Below are 23,411 nucleotides of genomic sequence, written 5' to 3' on the forward strand. Positions count from 1 at the left end.
CCCCGTGGCTCAACACTTCAACTCCCCCTCCCACTCCACCAAGGATATGCAGGTCTTTGGACTCCTCCATCGCCAGACCACAACAACACGACGGTTGGAGGAAGAATGCCTCATCTTCCGCCTAAGAACCCTCCAACCACAAGGGATGAACTCGGATTTCACCAGTTTCCTCATTTCCCCTCCCCCCACCTTGTCTCAGTCAAATCCATCGAACTCAGCACCGCCTTCCTAACCTGCAACCTTCTTCCTGACCTCTCCGCCCCCACCCCAGTCTGACCTATCACCCTCACCTTGACCTCTTTCCACCTATCACATTTCCGACGCCCCTCCCCCAAGTCCCTCCTCCCTACCTTTTATCTTAGCCTGCTGGACCAACTTTCCTCATTCCTGAAGAAGGGCTTATGCCCGAAACGTCGATTCTCCTGTTCCCTGGATGCTGCCTGACCTGCTGCGCTTTTCCAGCAACACATTTTCAGCTCTAATGTGGCGATCAGGACTGTACACAGTATTCTAAATGCGGCCGAACCAATGTCTTGTACAATGTTAACATGACTTGCCAGCTCTTATACTCAATACCCCATCCAATGAAGGCAAGCATACTATATGCCTTCTTGACCACTCTATCCACCTGTGCGGCAACCTTCAGGGTACAATAGACCTGCACTCCCAGATCTCTCTGCCCATCAACTTTTCCCTTACATGGCCACCAAGTCTTGAAGTTCAAGACCTTTAACCTGGAGCCCCTGGTTCAGAGGCAGAAACTCTACCCCCCGGCCACAGCGTGATCACTCCCGATAAACTACTGCGCGAAACCATTCGGTCACCATTTGCTGGAGAAGTGAGGGAGAAGGATCAGTATAGACTAAACAGCTTTCTTCATCTTATAATTATTTTGTGATGTTTAACCCAAGGAAATAGGGAACCAGATTTTGCTGTAATTAGAACTGCTCGTGTTTGTGGTGATTACCATCTCCGCAGTGTGGTAACACGTTGAAAATGTTTCATTGGTCATTCATTGCCAAACCAGGCACTGTGTTCTACTCAGTAGGTGATCATTTGGGGATCAGCTGTGGTTGGTCTTTGGATCTGATGAGGTCAGTTCTTTAGTGCCAGCTCCTTGAGATCTTAATATGACCAGAGGCATCTTTTGGACTTTCTACAATTGGCCTTATAACCAACAAAATCAGATTTGTGATAGAGTGCGGTGTGATGTGGTGAGAGGCGTTATATAAATGCAAATCCTGCTTTTGATCTTTCATGCCCTCTACGTCCAGACAAGGCGGCTAGCTTGAGTTTCAATCCGAGAAGGAGATTTCACAGGTGGTGCTGCCTTGGACAGGGAATGGGATGGCTCCGGTCTATGCTGGGGTTATCACACACAGGCCTCTCATCCCTAGTGACAGGGTGTGAATCCAATCCCAATAACCAGGAACATATGCTTTGTAGTGACAGCTGTGGCTGCCAGTCTGCACAGCTTCAGTCCATAACCTAGCATGCACAAATCCACAGGACAAGCTCCCTATGTCTGTTTACAGTAAGGAAGGAGGGGACTCTTTGCTAGAGATGCTCCAGTTAGCAGTAGGTAAGCGTCAGGCGGTGTAGGCTAGTCCCATTGAGCTGGACGCTTGGAGGGGAGGCATTTCATAGAGGATGTGGGGTCAAAGGTGACAGAAAAGTCAAGGAGGGTTGGGCACCATGGTGGCAGTTACAGAGGATGCCATTGGTGTCTTTGGTCACGGCGGTCTCATTGGCTGTTGGTCATGGAGGTGGTGGTAGAAGGCTGATTGGAGAGATAGAAATTGGGAAATGTGGGCATTGATTTGAAAGGTGACCCCCATCTCAAAGAAGCTCAGATCCTTGGCTGAAAGGGAACAAATGTCCAAAATAAGCATTGAAAGTTTGCCAGGGCAGAGGGGTCAGGAACTTGTTTTTCAATTGGGGTTGACAATGGCAGTTTTGAAAGGGAAGTAGAAAGAGAGAGAGAGAGAGAGAGAGAGGAATCTTTACTTGGGTCCGGGAAGGGAAGAGAATGATCTTGAGGTAAATGGAAATGGAGGCAACAACCAGAGACTCTCTTGGAACAGGGTGAGTTTGAAAAGGGCAAGGAGGGGAATGAAAGAAAAGTGAGAGAGACAGAGAAGTAAATAGAGAAGGAGTGGAATGGGGAATGTCAGGAGCTCGGGTTTGGAGTTCCATCGGTTTTGGTTGTGTGATATTCTGGCCAGGGCTATGTGGTATAGTATTGAAGATGGTGCTCAGTTCCATTGCTGGTTTTGTCAGGTAGGATTGGAAGTCTTGGGTTGGGTTGAGTTTTTTACTCATTTGTGGGAGGTAGCTGTCGCTGGCTGGGCCCAGCGTTGATTGCCCGTCCCTAGTTGCCCTTGAGAAGGTAGTGGTGAGCTGCCTCCTTGAACCCCTGGAGTCCACCTGCAGTGGGTTGACCCACAACGCCATTAGGGAGAGAATTCCAAGAGTTTGACCCAGCGACAGTGAAAGAACGGTGATATATTTCCAAATCAGGACGGTGAGTGGCTTGGTGGGGAATGTTTCAGTCACTTATCTGTGCCCTGGATGATCAAAAGTGTATTTGTTGAGGAAGAGACTTGGTCGTCCTGCCCTTTGTGGTCAGTTGATATCTAGGGTACCATACATGAAGAGTGAGATGCTGGATGTCCATGAAGGGGTAATCCAGTATGAGTGAGCAGTGGAGAAGTCAGTGATCGATTTTTTTTTTGTAAAACAGAAAAAGGTTTTCCATCTTGACAGTGCTTGATGGTTTAATATTCGAGGTTGAATAAGTCTTGTTTCTTTCTGCTCCCTCCTTTTCAGGTAATGAGCGTTCTGTGTCTTTGCTGCAGTTGGTTGGAGACCCTGCTCCTAAGCAGGTCACTGTGGAGTATGGACCTGACCAAAACCCAGTGTACGAGTTTGGCCCAAATGTCAACACCGGGCAGTTGGCAAGAGCTTACTTCAAAAGCCCCTTCTTCCGTGACTTCTCATTGCTCTTCACAATCAAGCCAGCGTCATCCAAGAGTGGCGTGCTCTTTGCTATCACCGACGCCAGTCAAACTGTCATCTACGTGGGAGTTAAGTTGTCCGAGGTGCAGGGTGGATCACAGAACGTTGTGTTCTATTATACTGAGCCTGGCTCCCAGCAGACTAACGAGGCTGCACGCTTCAGGGTGAAAAGTTTAACCAACAAATGGGTCAAGATTGCCCTTGCTGTGGAGGGCGATGTCGTCACCTTTTACCTGGACTGCGAGCTGCAAGGATCTGTGTCCTTTGAAAGGTCACCAGACGAGATGGAGATTGATCCGTCCTCTGGGGTCTTTGTTGCACTGGCAGGCGGTGCAGATCCCGATAACTTCTTGGTAAGTGCCTTCTCAATGATAGAATGATTAGATTACTTACAGTGTGGAAACAGGCCCTTCGGCCCAACAAGTCCACACGACCCGCCGAAGAGCAACCCACCCAGACCCATTCCCCTACATTTACCCCTTCACACTCCAGGCAATTTAGCATGGCCAATTCACCTGACCTGCACATCTTTAGACTGTGGGAGGAAACTGGAGCACCCGGAGGAAACCCACGCAGACACGGGGAGAATGTGCAAACTCCACACAGACAGTCGCCCGAGGCTGGAATTGAACCCGGGTCTCTGGCACTGTGAGGCAGCAGTGCTAACCACTGTGCCACCATGCCGCCAATAGTCCAACATTGGATATGCAGTGTAGGAAGTGGCCATTCGGCCCAACCTGTCTGTTCTGAGCCCCAAACTCCTCCCATTCCATTTCATCTCTCTGCCATCATAATGCTCCTGTCGTGGGAACAGTGTGCGTCCGACTCTCTGATTTTTAATGTGAAGCTGAGACCAGAGGGTTTCCTTCCTTGGTGACTCCTGCCTGATTGGACTGAGTCTGCGTTAACTCATTATGTTGGTTGCTTCAACTTAATCTCTGCCCGTTGGCACATGGCACTTTTTCACAGCACTCCACAGGAGCCAGGGAAGTAGAGATTGGCATTCAGCCCCGGTAAACCTGTACCAACATCCAATCAGATCATGGCATATCACCATCCTAACCACCTTGACCCACCTTGGTTCCATACCCTTCATCCTCTTACCGTACAAAAATCTATCCAGGTTTTGAAATTTTCAATGAACCTCAGTAGAGTTCTGGAGAGGCAAGTTCTGCTCTGAGTGTTTATATCCTGAACTAGATTCCCTTTAAATGTCTGTGGATTATTCACTTCAGTCACTTCATGTGGCAGGAAGTTGCAGGGTGGCTCAGTGGTTGGCACTGCTGCCTCACAGTGCTAGGGATCCAGGTTTGCTTCCAGTCTCGGGGTGACTCTCTGTCTGGAGTTTGCACGTTCTTTCCCGTTTCTGCGTGGGTTTCCTCCGGGTGCTCCGGTTTCCTCCCACACTCCAAAGATGTGCAGGTCAGGTGGAGTGGCATGCTAAATTGCCCATAATGTTCCGGGATGTGTAAGTTAGGTGCGTTAGTCAGGGGTAGGGGAATGGGTCTGGGTGGGTTACTCTTCGGAGGGTTGGCGTGGACTTGTTGGGCCGAGTGGCCTGTTTCCACACTGTATGGATTCTATGATAATCGCACTCTCGATAAGGATATTTCTCCTGAGTTCTTTGTTGAATTTATTTTACAAATACAGCATCTAGTTTTGGATTTGTCCACAAGTGGAAGCATTCTGGACATGCATGCCCTGTCGATCCTCTTAATTACTCAAGCAAGTCACCTCTCGGCCTTCTCTTGTCGAGAGAAAAGAACTTCATTCATTGTGAAATAAAAGATTCAAACTAAAGTCCATTCCTGTGAAATCACTGTGAGGTAACAGTGACTTAGAAGGACCTCGCACTTTAGAGACCAGCCTGTGATGTGGTCATGGTTGTCATGTTTCATTGCTTTGTTTCTTGGGATTTACGGTGTAACTTACAGACATGTCTCTTTGGTGTTTAATTGGGGTCAAAGCTAAATTGTCCCTTCATTACAGAAGACAGCAGTTGAGTATCAATGGGGGCAGCTCTGCCTTATTCCCATGGAGATGGTGTGATTAAGTTAACAAAGGCCGACTGACGAGAGTATTTGCCAGACATATGGCTGGACAGGGAAACCTGAACAGTTCCTCTATTTCAGAAAGAAGCCCTGATTGAAATCAAGAATGTCAGATGCCATTGGAGAGTAATGTTGTAATTATAGGCTAATTTGCTTTAGTCACGATGGTTGAGGTATAACATTTGGCTCAGGAGTCTTGCAATTCTTCAAATAATGTAAAGATGTCCACTTGAGAAAATAGAAAGTTTAATTTAATGTCTAATCAGGACTGTTCTCCAGATAGTGCAGCATTCCTTCAGCACTGCTGGTGAAGCATCAAATGTGATGATGTGTTTCGATCTCTGGGGTAAGATTTGAATTTGCAGCCTGCTGACTGAGAGGCAAAGGAACAGTGCTGGGAGAGAGCCATGGCCAATACTCTCTTGTCGGTCTGACCGGCCCAGTGCTGGGAACACCAGGGAGAAAGGAAGCAGCCCTGCTGGACTGAAGACACTGCACATTTTACACTGATGCAGTGGTTAGCAGGTGAATCCAGTTTACAAAGTAATACCAGAAAACGAGTGAGAAGTGTGAGCAGGGATGAAGTCATGATGTAAGGTGTGCAACCCCTTCTGATTTTAATAGGATGGATGCAGACTAAACATTCCTTATTTTGTTCAGCTTACTGTTGTCCAATATTTTGACCATTAGCCATTTGGGACAGATACAGCTAATGGGTTATTTGATTTTTAAATAAGTGCTTGCTGAAATAACTCCACAGAGGATGGTTTCTGTCATCAAGTCACCCTTTATTTACGCATGGAGAGTCCTTCACGCTGATCCAGCTCCCTCAGAGTCGGCTCTCAGAGTAAACAGATCCTCTGACACTCCTGTTTATATCTGTCAGCCAGGGCTCCCTGATTGGACCAGATTATCAGCCCCACTCAGGGAACTCGGAGTCTATGCGGTCCAACTGGGCTGACCGCTTTACAATCACTACATTCCTCCCCTTCTGAGTCCCAGGACATAGGCCGGGTTTTGTTTTGTTTAGTGGCTCCTCCTCCAGGGTGTTTTAGCACTGGCTCAGGTTTCTCCAACACTGCCCGTGGTACGGGCGGTGTGTAACACACAGTAGCTCACCTCGTGTGCCCAGAGTATCGCGGAGGAAATTAACTCTCTTCCTCAGGCAACAAAGGCATCAAGGCGGTGACACCTGCCAGGTCCATCTCAGAATTCAAGATATCAACAACACTTGATGGAGAGAGAGAGATAACCCATGGGTTCCAGAACAGTTTGAAAGGCTGGTGAGGAGCCGGCCAAGTTTAACTCCCACACTGTTGGCGAGTTTGTAGCTTTTGTACATTCCATGTGTTTGTTCAGGACTGTCACACTGACCTGAACTTTATACCTTGCATTGACCATTCCTCTTACCCATGCAGGGCCATTCCCCTGGTTCCTACACCAAACTTCATCCTCTGAAATAAACTGTCTGTCTTGCTTAGCAGAGTCTTGTGTACGACATTGGTGTTCCTGGTGCAGTTCGCCCCCCCCCCCCTCCAAAGTCTGGGGAGATCAGATATAACCTGGTGCAGAGTCTTCTCCCCATTAGTAACTCTGCTGGAGCTATCGCTGTAGTTGCATGGAGGGTGGTCCGATAATCAAACAGGCTGTGTGATCAAACAGTGCAGGGGAGGGCAGGGATTAAATCAAAATAGAGTTGGAGGGGGAAAGAATGCACTCCACTCCCTGCGGCGCCCACCTCTCCCTGAACAACTCCAGGGTGTTGGTGGACACCGCGTGCTCCTTCTCCAAGGACACCCGGGCTCTAACGTAACCGCAGAAGAGGGGCAGGCAGTCGGCCCTAGCGACCCCCTCTACGACCCTCTGCCTGGACCTGTTGATGGCCAGTTTGGCCAGGCCCAGGAGCAGACCCACGAGGAGGTCTTCAGACCTGCCCTCCCTCCTCCGTACCGGGTACCCGAAGATCAGGAGCGTGGGACTGAAGTGCAACCAAAAGCAGAGGAGGAGGTTTTTGAGGAAATCAAAAAGGGAGTGCAAACACCCACACCCAATATACACGTGGTCCACAGACTCCACAGCGCCACAGAACAAACAGGGGGCCGCTGTGTGCAGCACCCTCCACTCTAGATCCCCGAGAGAAAGGGGGATGACTCCTATGTACAGCCCTTCACTGGGGATCTCCACTGCCTGGTGGCATATGGGCACGCCAAGGCCTGTCCGGGCGGTGGATGAGGGAGAAGAGGTGGACAGCAGTCGATACAGGGCCCGCTGTTTTATGTCCCTAAAAGGGGCACATTTCTGTTTATATCTGTCAGCCAGGGCTCCCTGATCTGACCAGATTAACAGCCCCAATCAGGGAACTCATGTTCTCATGATATTCACCATGCTGACCTCATTATAATCCCTACAATGACATCTGTGTGAAGTGCCAATTCCATATTGGCATCATCTCCAGGGTTTATCAAGATAAACTCGAATGATGTATAAGAGCAGTGTAAATGTTTACATGGGCACTCTGGCATTCACACACACATTTATTAGCAGTTGGTGTCATTTTAATGATGCGAAATGCATGAGTTGACCATCAGTGACGGAAGCTCAGTTTCAGCTAATGGTTGCTGCTGCTCAGAATCTTGTGTTGATATAAATTGCAGTACTGCGCCCAATATTGCTGGATTCAGTGTTTGTGTATCACTATGCAAGTGGAACAGAGCGACATCAGTGTGCTGAATTCGACAGCTAAAGATTTTCGGAGATTTACAAAGGTTTGATTGTAAATATATAGTTTAGCACAAGAGTCAGTTTTCCCCCTTTCCCTTTTAGAGCCTTTTCCCGTCCAGATGCGCCCTCCCCATTGGGGAAGAACACAGCTCTTAAAGACAAAGTCCAGTGAACAGCGACAACGCTCAGGCACCACCAGAGCTGTTCTGGTTGACCCTGGAAGGGCCCTGCATTTTTAACACTGACCATTATTCCCTCTCCCAGATTAGCATGACCTTTCACCTTCTATCCTGTGATTTCTCACTCTCAGTCATTAGATGTGAACATTTCGACAACATTGAATGTTAGCAGAACTTTCCAGAATGGATCAAGACAAGGCTGAGGGGTGTCTTAATTGAAAGGTATCAAATTATGAGTGTCCTGGTTAGGGTAAGTAGGAAGCATGTGCTTTTTTTTGTGTGACACAGATTTAAAGGGCGAGATTTTCCTGGACCCATAGGGATTGATTTGGAGGCAGAGACTGGGACCGGTGCTTCCCATTGCCAAAGAACTCGTCGTGGTGGAATTGTAAACAGTAATGGCCGCCCTCTCCGTGGAAGTGGGAAACCACTCAAGTGATCTGAGGTGACAACGGGGGCTAATTTTACAGCGTCACCTGAAATTGCCCATCAATGAGCAGCCACCCCTATTGTATGCAGAGAGCACCAGCTTGTTGGTGGCATTGTCCCTGCAGCAGGCCATGGGGGGACATCATGGCAGCTGTGTTCTCAGTACTGTTGGAGCAGCTTTGGTCACGCCTGATCTCATGTTCTCAGGCAGTTTCGGAGAGCTCACTGGGACTGGTTCAGTGTCTGATCTCTAGTGTCAGGAGTGCTGCCTATCTGACATTCCAATTGCTCTCCTCTCTCTGCCTTGGGTCGAGATGAACTCCACTCCGTCATGTTCCAATGATGGCCTCCATATGGAGTCCGTCAATCAATTTGACCATGACGCTGAGCCACCTCAGATGCTGTCAGGTTGGCGGAGGGCTGCAATTCCAGACCTTGGGACCCCAGCACTAGCCAAGTTCCAACTGGGAATACACATGCAGAGTGCGGATATCTCGGAAAATTGTGGAGCTGGAGGATGTTATAGAGACAGGAATGGGCAAGCCAATGGAGAGATTTGAAATTAAGGATGAGTATTTTAAAATCAAGGCTTTGCTTGACTGGGAGCTAATGTAAGTTGGCGAACATAGGGGTGATAAGGGAAGGGGTCTGGTTTAGAACATGGACAAAATGGCTTCAGGTGTCCTCAAGCTTGTGAAGGGTAGAATGTGGGAGAGCAGTGAGGAGGAAGTTAGTGTGGTTATATCTTGAGTGTAATAGAGGTCTTGATGATGGTTCCAGCAGCAAGTGAGCTCAGAGAGGCAGCCCACGTGTTGAAACTGTCCATCCATTGTAATTTATTCCTGTTCCTCTATGATCCTTTTATTCTTTAGATATCCCAACTACGTACCGCATCCCTAACCCAAACACTAACCCTAACCCCGACCCTAACCCTAACCCCGACCCCAAACTCTAACCCTAACTCAAACTCTAACCCTAACCCTAACCCAAACTCTAACCCTAACCCTGACCCTAACCCCGACCCTAACTTTAACCCTAACCCAAACTCTAACCCAAACTCTAACTCAAACCCTAACCCTAAATCAAACTCTAACCCTAACTCAAACTCTAACCCTAACTCTGACCCTAACCCCGACCCCAACCCTAACCCCAACCCTAACCTTAACCCAAACCCAAACTCTAACTCAAACCCTAACCCTAAATCAAACTCTAACCCTAACTCTAACTCAAACTCTAACCCAAACTCTAACCCTGACCCTAACCCTGACCCTAACCCCGACCCTAACCCCGACCCCAACCCTAACCTTAACCCTAACCCAAACTCTAACTCAAACCCTAACCCTAAATCAAACTCTAACCCTAACCCTAACCCAAACTCTAACCCTAACTCTGACCCTAACCCCGACCCCAACCCTAACCCCAACCCCAACCCTAACCTTAACCCTAACCCAAACTCTAACTCAAACCCTAACCCTAAATCAAATTCTAACCCTAACTCTAACTCAAACTCTAACCCAAACTCTAACCCTGACCCTAACCCTGACCCTAACCCCGACCCTAACCTCGACCCTAACCCCGACCCCAACCCTAACCCCAACCCTAACCTTAACCCTAACCCAAACTCTAACCCAAACTCTAACTCAAACCCTAACCCTAAATCAAACTCTAACCCTAACCCTAACCCAAACTCTAACCCTAACCCTGACCCTAACCCCGACCCCAACCCTAACCTTAACCCTAACCCAAACTCTAACCCAAACTCTAACTCAAACCCTAACCCTAAATCAAACTCTAACCCTAACTCAAACTCTAACCCTAACCCTAACCCAAACTCTAACCCTAACCCTGACCCTAACCCCGACCCTAACTTTAACCCTAACCCAAACTCTAACCCAAACTCTAACTCAAACCCTAACCCTAAATCAAACTCTAACCCTAACTCAAACTCTAACCCTAACTCTGACCCTAACCCCGACCCCAACCCTAACCCCAACCCTAACCTTAACCCAAACCCAAACTCTAACTCAAACCCTAACCCTAAATCAAACTCTAACCCTAACTCTAACTCAAACTCTAACCCAAACTCTAACCCTGACCCTAACCCTGACCCTAACCCCGACCCTAACCCCGACCCCAACCCTAACCTTAACCCTAACCCAAACTCTAACTCAAACCCTAACCCTAAATCAAACTCTAACCCTAACCCTAACCCAAACTCTAACCCTAACTCTGACCCTAACCCCGACCCCAACCCTAACCCCAACCCCAACCCTAACCTTAACCCTAACCCAAACTCTAACTCAAACCCTAACCCTAAATCAAACTCTAACCCTAACTCTAACTCAAACTCTAACCCAAACTCTAACCCTGACCCTAACCCTGACCCTAACCCCGACCCTAACCTCGACCCTAACCCCGACCCCAACCCTAACCCCAACCCTAACCTTAACCCTAACCCAAACTCTAACCCAAACTCTAACTCAAACCCTAACCCTAAATCAAACTCTAACCCTAACCCTAACCCAAACTCTAACCCTAACCCTGACCCTAACCCCGACCCCAACCCTAACCTTAACCCTAACCCAAACTCTAACCCAAACTCTAACTCAAACCCTAACCCTAAATCAAACTCTAACCCTAACTCAAACTCTAACCCTAACCCTAACCCAAACTCTAACCCTAACCCTGACCCTAACCCCGACCCTAACCCCGACCCCAACCCTAACCCCAACCCTAACCTTAACCCTAACCCAAACTCTAACCCAAACTCTAACTCAAACCCTAACCCTAAATCAAACTCTAACCCTAACTCAAACTCTAACCCTAACCCTAACCCAAACTCTAACCCAAACTCTAACCCAAACATAACCCAAACTCTAACCCTAACCCAAACCCTAACCCAAACCCTAACCCAAACTCTAACCCAAACTCTAACCCAAACTCTAACCCTAACACAAACCCTAACCCAAACCCTAACCCAAACCCTAACCCAAACCCTAACCCAAACTCTAACCCTAACACAAACCCTAACCCAAACCCTAACCCAAACCCTAACCCAAACTCTAACCCAAACTCTAACTCAAACCCTAACCCTATCACACTGCCATGACATCATCTGCCCTCAATCAGTAAGACCGTGGGTCCTATAAAGTCAAGAATGTGGTGCCAGAAAAGCACAGCAGGTCAGGCAGCATCCATGGAGCATGAGAATCGACATTTCGGTCATAAGCCCTTCATCAGGAATGGCTTATGCCTGAAACTTTGATCCTTCTGCTCCTCGGATGCTGCCTAACCTGCTGTGCTTTTCTGGCACCACACTCTCAACTCTGACTCTCCAGCATTTGCAGTCCTCACTTTCTCCTGTGGGCCCTGTGAACCCCAGTATCGGCTTCCCTCAATTTTGATTCTCGTTGGCGCTTTTCTTCAGCAAGCAGACCTTACACAAACTGCAGGCAGTCTGTTTGGGTTTACAAACACAGTCACAGCAGTGACTCGCTACGGGAGCAGATTTCTCTCAGGACAATTGACACGTACTGACAATGAGAGGTGCCAGGTAATGATACCTGCAAACAATTGGAGCTCGAGAGATGCTGATGATGCCAGTCAGTTGCCAAGAGTCAAATCCAATTGCAATCTCCCAAACCTTCGTCACTCTTCCCTCCCATCCCCATCCCTGATCCTCATGAAGATTGACCTCTTTACAAACTCTAATTACTTCCCTTTCGTTCTTCCCCCGACATGGCGGCCCTTGCACACCTCAATTTTATTTGTGCTAACCTACATCTTATGACAACTCTTCTGGTGGGCAAGGTCTGTCCTGCTCATTGCTGTTGTGCAGAAAATAAAAGAAAATGGAACAGTTCTGGAGAAATCAATGGTCAGACAGTTGCCTGTAGGCGACAGGAATGTGAGAGAGAGAGAGAGAGAGAGACGGCATTCATTCTGGTCTCTGACCTTCCTCGATAATGGTCCTGTCCTGTCAGAATGCTGCGTAGGCGTGCCAGCCACATGAAGGATGGCTCCACTAACACAATTGTGGATTTACCATCAGAATGAAACTCTGACGCGTGCTTTGAATATTTTGCTCCTGAGGAAATGTGAAAATCGTGGGTTTTTCTTGTTTTTGTGAAATTTGTGAACACGTCTTTGCGGGACTTCTGCCTCCCCAATTATTGGACAAACTGCATTTGCCTCCCGTGCAGAGGGTTAAGGCACCCTCGGTGCGTCGTTCCTTTTGTGTTGGCCTGTTGCTTGTTGCTCCTTATCAGTGCTGCCCACAGGTACAATGGCTGCCGTCAGGCTGAGGTAGACGGTACTTTGGAGGGCCCAGTTTTCCTGATCCTGTGGGGGTGGACCTGTGGGCAGTGGGGTGTGGGGGATGCTGGGATTGAATGGGTAATCCACATTGTGACATCACGCTGCTGTACCCTTGGGTAGGAGTCACCTGGATCGGCTGCTCTACCAGGGAGGCTGGCAGGCGACTGACACGACAGTGGAGCACATTAGCTCCGACTTTGGCGTTGGGCTGACGGCCCCCATCCTGCCATCAACGCGGGGGGGGGGAGGGTGTGTGGGTTGTGGGGGAGGACAGAGAGGTCTGTCCATGGCTGGCCTGGCCAGAGAGGCTATTCACAGCAAAAAGGCTCAATTTCCCAGAGAGGGGCCTAGACCAGGAAACAGCATGGACCCACCCTGGACATGTTCTCTCTGCTTCGAGAGGCCCACAGCCATTTGGCCCCAAACCCTTTCACAGTTAGTGCGCTCCCCCCAGGAGTAGCTCCATTTTGAGACAGCCTTACGGTCCCTGAGCAGCAGCCAGGAGCACCACTGAGTGTGCGGAGCTGTCTCATCTCCTTCTGGCCGGGCCTGCAGCATCACAAGGAGCCTGCCCGTCACCCTTAAGTTGGTGGACGGTGATTAGGACGCCCACTGTGGGAAGGTTGGGCACGCTGCTGATGGGTGTGGGCCCAACTCTCCCATTTGATCCCAGAGCATCACCTTGAAGCCCTTGGGATAGTCGAAATGAACAATTCTGTTCAAACAACTCATTCATACGTGTTCTGTTAGACCTGGCAGGTGAACGTCAAACCAAAATACCTGACTCAGAGGCACTACCGCGGCACCATCAAATCCTCTAAAACACATGGATGTTATCTGGAGCTGCAGATGGGGCTGCAGAAGGCTCCAGTGTGACTGACTGGGACTCCCTCTTGCTCTTACTTCCTAAACGTCTGTCTCAGAATCAGGGGCACTACCCACTGCGGCCAGCTGCCACAATCAATTTGTTCAGATATGTCATGGGACTTGAACCCAGACCTCCCGCCTCTGAGTTAGGGACACTAACACTGTACCACAGGAGAACCCCCCCCCGCATGGTACTTCTGTTTGCTCCGACGAAGGATCTGTTTACTCAGCATTATAGAAGGTTAAAACACTACAGAACCTTAAAGAGAGGAATCACACAACCCCAGGTTATAGTCCAACAGGTTTAATTGGAAGCACTAGCTTTCGGAGTGCTGCTCCTTCATTCAGCGTTGCTCCGAAAGCGAGTGTGCTTCCAGTTAAACCTGTTGGACTATAACCTGGTGTTGTGTGATTTTTAAATTTGTACACCCGAGTCCGACACCAGCATCTCCAAATTAAAGAGAAGAGGCACTTATCTTCCATGAGCTGTTGTTCATCGCATGATGTGAGTGACATTGACAATTTAGACATAATTACTGTGTGTATCAGGAGCAGGAGCTGACCCTGTCTCTTCCCCTCAGGATCTCACACTTGATACCCTCCTCTCCAATCTGAGATTGTGTGACATCACCTGATTGGGCGGGGCACAATGCAGCTTCAACTTTAGGAATTAACATTGAGCGAATGAATTCTCTTGAAGAACCACTGCTTTTGTATAACCCGCAGGCTGCTACATCCATGACCTAACACCTTTTGGTTTCTTTTTGGTTCCAGGGTTTCATCTCGGATCTGAAGGTGAAGGGAGACCCTTGGGCAGCACGTCTTTACTGTGATGAGGATGATGATGGCGAGGTAGGTGAAACCATCACCCTCAAATAACAAGTGGGAGAAACCAGATTGGGTTATCTAACCACACATAGATCCATAGAGATGTACAGCACGGAAACAGACCCTTCGGTCCAACCCGTCCATGCCGACCAGATAGCCCAACCCAATCTAGTCCCACCTGCCAGCACCCAGCCCATATCCCTCCAAACCCTTCCTATTCATTTACCCATCCAAATGCCTCTTAAATGTTGCAATTGTACCAGCCTCCACCACATCCTCTGGCAGCTCATTCCATACACGTACCACCCTCTACGTGAAAAAGTTGCCCCTTAGGTCTCTTTTATATCTTTCCCCTCTCACCCTAAACCTATGCCCTCTAGTTCTGGACTCCCCCACCCCAGGGAAAAGACTTTGTCTGTTTACCCTATCCATGCCCCTCATAATTTTGTAAACCTCTATAAGGTCACCCCTCAGCCTCCGACGCTCCAGGGAAAACAGCCGCAGCCTGTCCAGCCTCTCCCTGTAGCTCAAACCCTCCAACCCTGGCAACATCCTTGTAAATCTTTCCTGAACCCTTTCAAGTTTCACAACATCCTCCTAAAGGAGACCAGAATTTCATGCAATAATCCAAAAGTGGCCGAAGAAGTCTTAAAGAACTGAATAAACTTTATCAGTGTTGCAGTGTCAGTGATCCCACCTTGCCCTGCGTGGCATCAAATTCCAATCTGGTTTGAATGCAACATCCAGTTCAATGCTCATGGTTTATTGTCCTGGTGGACATTGGCTGCAGGAACTCTTGTTTGTGTGTGACCAGAAGGAAGGAAAGAGAGGATCACATCAGCAATACCACAACCCATGTTGCTCCAGAGCAGTACAGAGATTAGCAAAGCGCTGGGTGCTCCAGGTTGTAGCTATGTTGAACCAGGGAACTCCCAAACAATACTGTCCACTTGGGAGGGGGAAAGAGGAACCCTCTTTCAAATGGCCACCAGGTAAAAGGTTGCAGGAAAATGTTGACCCCCCCCCGTGACACAATGGGCTCTAATGTTTTGGCTTTTGCTGGAAATTTATGTCTGGATGGGGCTCCACAGAGTATGTAGCGACGGGAATGGGTCAGTTCCCTGGAGCGTTGTTGGGAGGGAGGAGGGGAGGGAAGGAACGACAGTTGGCAGAAGCTGCGGTGAATCATCGTTTCCTCCAACCTTCTGTTTGGAATAAACAAGCTTTAAGAGGTTTTAAGAGTTCCTTTGTAACCATGTCCCAAGACTGCAGTAAACAGCTTGACTAATGTGAATTTGTGCTCTCCACATCTGCCTTTGAGCTTTGATTCCTGCCGGAGTGACCGAGGTGAACTTTAGAGCGGATTGCCATATGACCTTGAGTGAATACAGACTTGGAGTCCCTACAGTGTCCTCACCGAACTTGGTATTTACCTCACCGCTGCCTCCCTGTCCCTCCATTCAGCTATGTCTGCCTGTCCTCAATTGGTAAGTGAATGCCTCATCACACCCGTTTCCCCATCTGCCACTTCGTGGTCTGCTAGTCACATCGCTAAGATGCACAGAGCAAGATCTGATTAAGTACCTGGGACACTTCAGAAGAGAGACTGCTGGATCACTGGGTTAGTAATCCTTGTGTACTGCTGCAATATCCAAATAAACAAACTCAGAAGAAAAGGAACAAAAACAGAAGTTGCTGGAAACGCTCAGCAGGTCTGGCAGCATCTGTGAAGAGAAATCAGAGTTACCGTTTTCAGGTCCAGTGACCCTTCCTCAGACTCTTCTATTATTGTTTTTGATCTACAGCATCCGCAGTTCTTTCGGTTTTTAGGAAGAAAATTAATTTGCTTTTTGGCTTTTGCTTCACCATCAGGCCTGGAATTCATTTATCACATCACCCATGCCGATCGGCCTGGGCTTTTGGAAAATCTATTAATTCTCTTGAGCATGATGCCCCTCCTCCCAAGTTAAGGGTGTGCAACTTGAGGCAGGGTCAGGGTCAGCATACAGGTCTTAGTCATGGGCTAGCATCCCAGAGTGAAGGCTTTAATTTGAATTGTGAATGGGGCTGAGGAGATTTTGCTAATGAGAATTTGGATCATGTCGTACGTGGAAGAGAAAGTCATCAGGTAGCGGGTAGAAGCATCAAATCCCCACAGTGTGGAAGCAGGCCATTCAGCCCATCGAGTCCACACCGACTCTCCGAAGAGCATCCCACTCAAACCCACTCCCCCTACCAAGTTCCTGTAACCTTGCATTTCCCAATGGCTAACCCAGCTATCCTATACATCCCTGAACACAATGGGCAATTTAGCGTGGCCAATCGACCTGACCTGTACACCTTTGTGATTGTGGGAGGAAATGCACACAGACACAGGGAGATTGTACAAACTCCACGCAGACAGTTGCCCGAGGGTGGACTCGAACCCGGGTCTCTGGCTAAACACTGAGCTGCCTCTAAGGTACGGTTGAGTATAAGCAGATTGGAGGAGAAGGGCTTCCAGTAAAGAAATACTTGGAAGATATTACAACTTTTGGTTCAGAATGGAATCTGAAAGGTGAGAGCCAGGATTGTAAAGAATCTTACATGAAGCTGTTTTTAGGATCTATTAATAGCTGGCAGTGAAAGCTGGGCATTGCTATAGGGGAGGCAGTTTAAGGATATTGAACCATATCAGTAAAAGAAGGTTAATATATATCCAGGTCAGGATGGTTTGTGGGTTTGAGGGACATTTGCAGGTGAAGATGGTTTTATTCATCTGCCACCCTTTTTCCTTTGTGCGCTAACGATTGCAGGTTTCGAAGGTGCTGCCTTCAAAGGGAAAACATGGGATAAGCACCTTTCAGGAAATGACTGGACAATTGTGTGCCCAACATGATTAAAGGTGGAAAAATGCCTCACAGGGCCTCAGCAGACAGAAGTACCGCCTTTAACATCAGGTGGTGCCCCCTTACTGCTGGCTTACCGTTGGGTACTTGTGGTTTTCAGAACATCTGGAGTGTTACATAATTCCAGAAATGTCAAACAACTGAGATAATGAAGCTGATCTTAACATGTACAAATCAGAACCAACTGCTTCAATGTGGAGCAGTTCCAGCTCCACCCCGGCATCTTTGACTTGGTTGCAACCTCTTGTTTCTGGAGCGTGGGTGTTCAAGTCGAGATGCGGCTGTCGTGACAGTGTGAGAAAGACATGGGATTGCTGCATCTGGAATACCTTAAATAAGGAATCTGTTGAATCTAAGACGTCTTCTCCCCCATCCTCCCTACAAAGCCGTTATACCATGTTTATAAATATCACAGTTTGGAGAAATTACGTGAATTTCTTTGCCCCGTGTCCATTATATTTTACAATGTGGCTCAGAAAAAAATGAGAGGCAGACATGCATTTATATAGCCATCATTACCGCCCCCTCTTCGAAAACGATATCCACTCAGTTCTGCCATCGGTCTTCATGTGACTGACCTGTCTGCTTCTCAGTGCCACTGTACGGGTCATTGGCCACACGGAGCAGTTCTGTGAGGTTGTGGGATGTGGAAGGGACGATTCGCCTGTGCCAACTCTCTGCAGAGCAAGCTAGTCAATCCCATTAACCCCCCCCCCACCACCACCACCACCTTGAATTTGACCATCTCTGCTTCCAGGACCCTCATTAGCAGTGTGTTCCTGGTTGCTACCTCTCATGATGTTAAAGGTTCTTCCTCACATTCTCTTTGCTGAGCTATGGACATTGCCTGAACAAGGTGGTGGCATGTTATCTTTTTGAATTGCTGTAGTCCTTGGGTTGGAGGTATGCCCACAGTAGGGCATTCCAGGACTTTGACCCAGTGAAACTGAAGAGGTAGTGAGATAGTTCCAACTCAGGATGGTGAGGGAGCTGGAAGGGAACTTGCAGGTGCTACTGAGCATCAGTGGTGGGGGTAATAGATGCTTGTGGATGTCAATCAAGTGGGCTGCTCTGTCCTGGATGGTGTTGAGCTTCTTGAGTGTTGTTCTGAGTCCATCACTCTCCTGAGTTGTGCCTTGTAGATGGTGGACAGGCTTTGGGAGACTGGACGTGATTCACAGCTTCTGACCTGCTTTTCCCACCACAGTATTTATGCAGCAAGTCCAGTTCTGTTCCTGGTCAATGGTGACCCCCAGGATGTTGATAGTGGGGGAACTCAGTGATTCTCTGTAGTTGGAGATGGTCATTCCCTGGCATTTATGTGGTATGAATGTAACTTGCCACTTATCAGCCGATTCCTGGATGTTGCCCATTTCTTGTTGTATTTGAGCATGGACTGCTTCAGTATCTGAGGAGCCGTGAACGGTGCTTTAACATCGTGCAACCATCAGCGAACATCCCCACTTCTGACCTTATGGTGGAGGGAAGGTTACTGCTGAAGCGGCTGAAGATGATTGGGTCTGGGACACTACCCTGAGGAACTCCTGCAGAGATGACCTGGAGCTGAGATGACTGACCTCCAACAACCATCTTTCTGTGTGTCAGGTGACACTCCAGCCAGCGGAGAGTTTGCTCCCTGATATCCATTGATTCCAGTTTTCCTGGGGCTCCTTGATGCCACACTCAGTCAAACACTGCCTTGATATCAAGGGCTGTCCGTCTCACCTCTTTTGTCCATGTTTGGATTGAGTCTGTAATTATGCAAAACGTTGAGTGGCTCTGGCTGATCCTAAACTGAGAGGTAGTGAGCAGGTTATTGCAGTGATAGCACTGTTGATCAGACCTTCCATCACGTTACAGATGATTGAGAGTAGACTAATGGAAGGTAATTGGCTGGGTTGGATTTGTCCTGCTTTTTGTGCACAGGACATTCCCGCACAGTCCACCACATCACTGGGTCGAAGCACTGATATAGCTTTGCTAGTGGATTACCAATTCTGGAGTGCAGTGCTGTAGTCGAAAAGTTGTCAGGGCCCATAGCCTTTGCAATATTATATGCGTTTTGCTCTTTTGTGGTATGAGGTATTATGAATTAAGCTGGAATCTGTAAGTTGGAGATCTCAGGGGTAGGCCAAGATGGATCATCCATTCGGTATCTTTGGCTGAAGGTGGATGCGAATGCTGCAGCCTTATCTATTGCTCTGATGTTCTGGTTCCCATCGGTGACCGTGGGGATATTTGTGGAGTCCCCTCCTCCTGTGAGATATTTCATTGTTCACCTCCATTCAAGGCTGGATGTGGGAGGACTGTCGAGCTTAGCTAGGGTCTGTTTGTATGGAATCATTTTACTGTGTGCCATCAGCTAATGGGAGCATCCTCCCTCATCTACCTTCCCTAAACCTGTCAGATCTCACCGCAATCTCCTTAAATCTCTTCTGTACCATCTAAAGGACCCTCACGTCCTTCTGAAAGTCATACCCAAATACGCTGCAGACTCACCAGAATCTGGTGACCAAACCAGTAAACACAACGACCAGGATGGTTTGGGGTAGGGAATCTGGGAAATTTCTCACTCGCCCCAAGAGGCAATCAAAAACTCCCGGGGTGTAACTCAACCCCTCATGTCCTTGATAATCTCCACCTCAGTCAGAAAGTTCAACTCTGAAAGAAGTTTGTAAAAACATTGTTGCATGGGATGTGTGTCACTGGCAAGCCCATTTGTTGACCATCATTGATTACCGTTGAACCGTGGGGCTAGTTTTGAGGCTGAGGTAGAGTCGTAGAATCGTACAGCACAGAAACAGACCCTTTGGTCCCACCAGTCCATGCCGACCCTAATCCCAAACTAAACTAGTCCCAATTGCCTGCGCTTGGCCCATATCCATTTCTTATTCATGTCTCTTGAACATTGTAGGTATATTCTTGATTACTGAGGGGATCAATGATTATCCAGGAAATGCAGGAATATAGAGTTGAAGTTACAATCAGATTAGCAACGATCTTATTGAACAGCAGAACAGATTTGCATGGCCTACCAGTGGTTGTGTGTTATTTTAGATGGTGGTTCTGAGTCAACAACATTTCTTTGGTCTGGAGTCACGTGTAGGTCAGTCCAGGTAAGGATGTCCTGGGCCAAAGTTCATCAGTGAGTATTTACAACTACCATGGTCACCATTACTGAGATTAGCTTTGTATTCCAGCTTTGTATACAATCCCTACAGTGTGGGTCCAGGCCATTTGGCCCATCGAGTCGACACTGACCCTCCAAACAGCATCCCACCCAGACTGACCCCTTCTCTGTAACCTTGCATTTCCCCTGGCCAATCCAGCTAACCTGCACTGTGAGAGGAAACCCACGAGGACACGAGGAGGACGTGCAACCTCTACACGGACAGTCGACCGAGGGTGGAAATGAACTCGGGTCCCTGGCACTGTGAGGCAGCAGTGCTAACCACTGAGCCACCGTGCTGCCCCTGAATTTAAATACCACCAGCGGTGGGATTTGAACCCATCACTACAGATGTCAGTGACATTATGTCGACACCTCCATCTCCTGAGAAGGAAGTCGGTGAGTCAGTATTACCACATGAGATGGCAGTCTGTTCCCAAGTGCCGGCTTCAGGTGCTGTGTTTTTTGTTTATTTAAAGTTTTGAATTTTAAAACACAGTCTGTACAGTTTGTAACCCTTTCCAAGTTCAGTCAGCCACCCCGGGAGGCAGTTTGACTTTTCCTTCATTTTGTCCCGGATATTGCTTGGGTCGTGGGAGTTGCCTCTTGCTCCACACCACCTCCGGCCAGCTCTCGGACCCGTCAGTGGTTCATCGAGAGCTTCAGGAACCACTGCCATCATCCTCCCCTCTGGAATTGACGCATTATTGGCGGGTAACCTGTGCCTTTCTGCCTTGCAGGCTTCGGGAGATTATGGGAGTGGATACGGAAGAGGAACTCAAACGGTAAGGAAGGAACGTGCTGTGCTGAGTGTGTGACATAGACTGTTGTGAACGCCAGTCAGTCCTTACTCTTTTCTATTGTGCCTGTGATTAATTTAAGTGTGAATGAATTAAATTCATAAGTGCCGGAACCACCTGATTTTAAAGTGTAAAATCAGCCCAAACTTTAACTCCAACTAAGTCTCAGCCAGCTCCGTGTTACTGAGATCCTTCTGTATTCCTTCTTTCCTTTCTCTGAAGTAGCATCTCCAGCAGAACTTGCATTCACACAGAAGGAGCCCTGCAAACAGCAGGTTCTCAGTCCTTGGTTTTGGTCTGAGACTTGGCTGAGGCTGTATTTTCAGACCAGGAATGAAGACCAAGAAACAAGTCGAGACTTGCATTTATGTGGCGCCCTTCAGATGTGCCAAAGCACTGCACAGCCAGTTGTGTACTTTTGAAATGCAGTCACAGTCGTGATGCAGCAGTTGGGTTTGCCACACAGCAAGATCCCACGGTCAGTGCTGATCATGACAAGGAAATCTGCTTCGATGCTATTGGTTGACGGATAAATGACGGATAAATAGCTGCTGGGAGACGGGGAGAATTTCCACCAGCTATTCGTTGAAATAGCATAGTAGGATCAATAGAAAGTTCAGACAGGGATGACCATCTCATCTGTACGCCAGTACCTCTGACAGTGCAGCACTCTCTCTGTGTTACACTGCAGCGTCAGCCTGGATTTTTTTGCTTAGATCCATGTAGAGGGACTGACCCGTCCCAGGAAGCATTTATTCTCTGCTACCTGTAAGCTATCCATCTTCTTTCTATGCCAGTATTTAACAACCCTGCACCACAAGGGTTTCTCTTCCACATTAACCTCTGATTATCTCAAATGCCTTCTGGAAATCTCATTACATTACATCCACTGGTCACCCTTTATCCACAGCACATGTAATTTTATTAAAGACCTCCAAACAACTTGGTGAAATATTATTTCCCTTTCATGTTGACTCTTCCTGATTACCTTGAACTTATCCAAGTGCCCAACTGTGATATCTTTAATAATTGTTTGGAACATTTTCTTGATGACAGATGTAAGTTTAACTGTCTGTAGCTTCCTGCTTTCTGTGTCTCCCTCCCTTTTCCAATAAAGGAGTTACATTTCCATTTTCCAGTCTAACTGGACCTTCTCCAAATCTCGGGAACCTGCTATAAATGTGAGCCAATGCATCAACAATCTCCTTAGTCACTTCTTTTAAGACCACCAGGACCTGGGCACTTGTCAATCTGCAGCTCCAATAATCTGCTCAGCACCACTCCCCCAGTGTTTGACGTTTCTCATTTTCATTGGTTCCTCCCTCCCTTTCATTTCCTGATTTACTGTGATTCCTGGAATATCATTTGTAATCCTGGATAGCGAAGCCTGATACGGAATATCTGTTCAATTCATCTGCCATCTCCCTATGTTTCATTGTTAATTCCCTGGATTCCCCTTTTACAGGACCACTTTGGTAACTTTCTAAAATAACTATAGAAGCTGTTACTTTTAAACATTTATGTTTTTTGCTAGTTTTCTCTTTAAATTTTACATAGAACATAGAACACTACAGCACAGAACAGGCCCTACAGCCCACGATGTTGTGCCGAGGTTTAATCCTAATGTAAAATAAAATAAACTAACCTACGCACCCCTCAACTCACTGCTATCCATGTGCATGTCCAGCAGTCTCTTAAATGTCCCCAATGAATCTGCTTCCACCACCACAGCTGGCAACGCATTCTATGCATTCACAACTCTCTGCGTAAAGAACCTACCTCTGATGTCTCCTTTATACCTTCCTCCTAATATCTTAAAACTATGACCCCTCGTACCAGTCAGTCCTGCCCTGGGGAAAAGTCTCTGGCTATTGACTCTATCTATTCCTCTCATTATTTTGTACACCTCGATCAGATCTCCTCTCTTCCTCCTTCTCTACAGAGAGAAAAGTCCGAGTTTATTCAACCTTTCTTCATACGGCAAGCCCTCCAGTCCAGGCAGCATCCTGGTAAACCTTCTTTGCACCCTCTCCAAAGCCTCTGTATCTTTCCTTTATTTTATTAATTTTCAAAGCGTTATTTGCTGTGTTTTAGGTTCTGTCCAATCTTGTGAACTGCCACCTATTTTTACACACTTACATGCT

At 47.8% G+C, this 23,411-nt stretch overlaps 1 protein-coding gene across 2 annotated transcripts in view; it reads left to right on the forward strand.

The window, feature by feature from the left end:
• Positions 1–23,411, forward strand: part of col18a1a (collagen type XVIII alpha 1 chain a) — a 323,813-nt gene that overhangs the window by 174,332 nt on the left and 126,070 nt on the right. For both annotated transcript variants that reach the window (XM_043693212.2, XM_043693211.2), the window contains 3 exons: positions 2,830–3,371; positions 14,357–14,434; positions 21,208–21,252. In XM_043693212.2, coding sequence (XP_043549147.2) covers positions 2,830–3,371; positions 14,357–14,434; positions 21,208–21,252 — 665 coding nt within the window. The remainder of the gene's footprint in view (positions 1–2,829; positions 3,372–14,356; positions 14,435–21,207; positions 21,253–23,411) is intronic.

The sequence above is a fragment of the Chiloscyllium plagiosum genome, unplaced genomic scaffold (genome assembly GCF_037043375.1).
Source record: "Chiloscyllium plagiosum isolate Xiang-an unplaced genomic scaffold, Cpla_swu_hap1 HiC_scaffold_7, whole genome shotgun sequence".
In the NCBI taxonomy this organism is placed as follows: Eukaryota; Metazoa; Chordata; class Chondrichthyes; order Orectolobiformes; family Hemiscylliidae; genus Chiloscyllium; species Chiloscyllium plagiosum.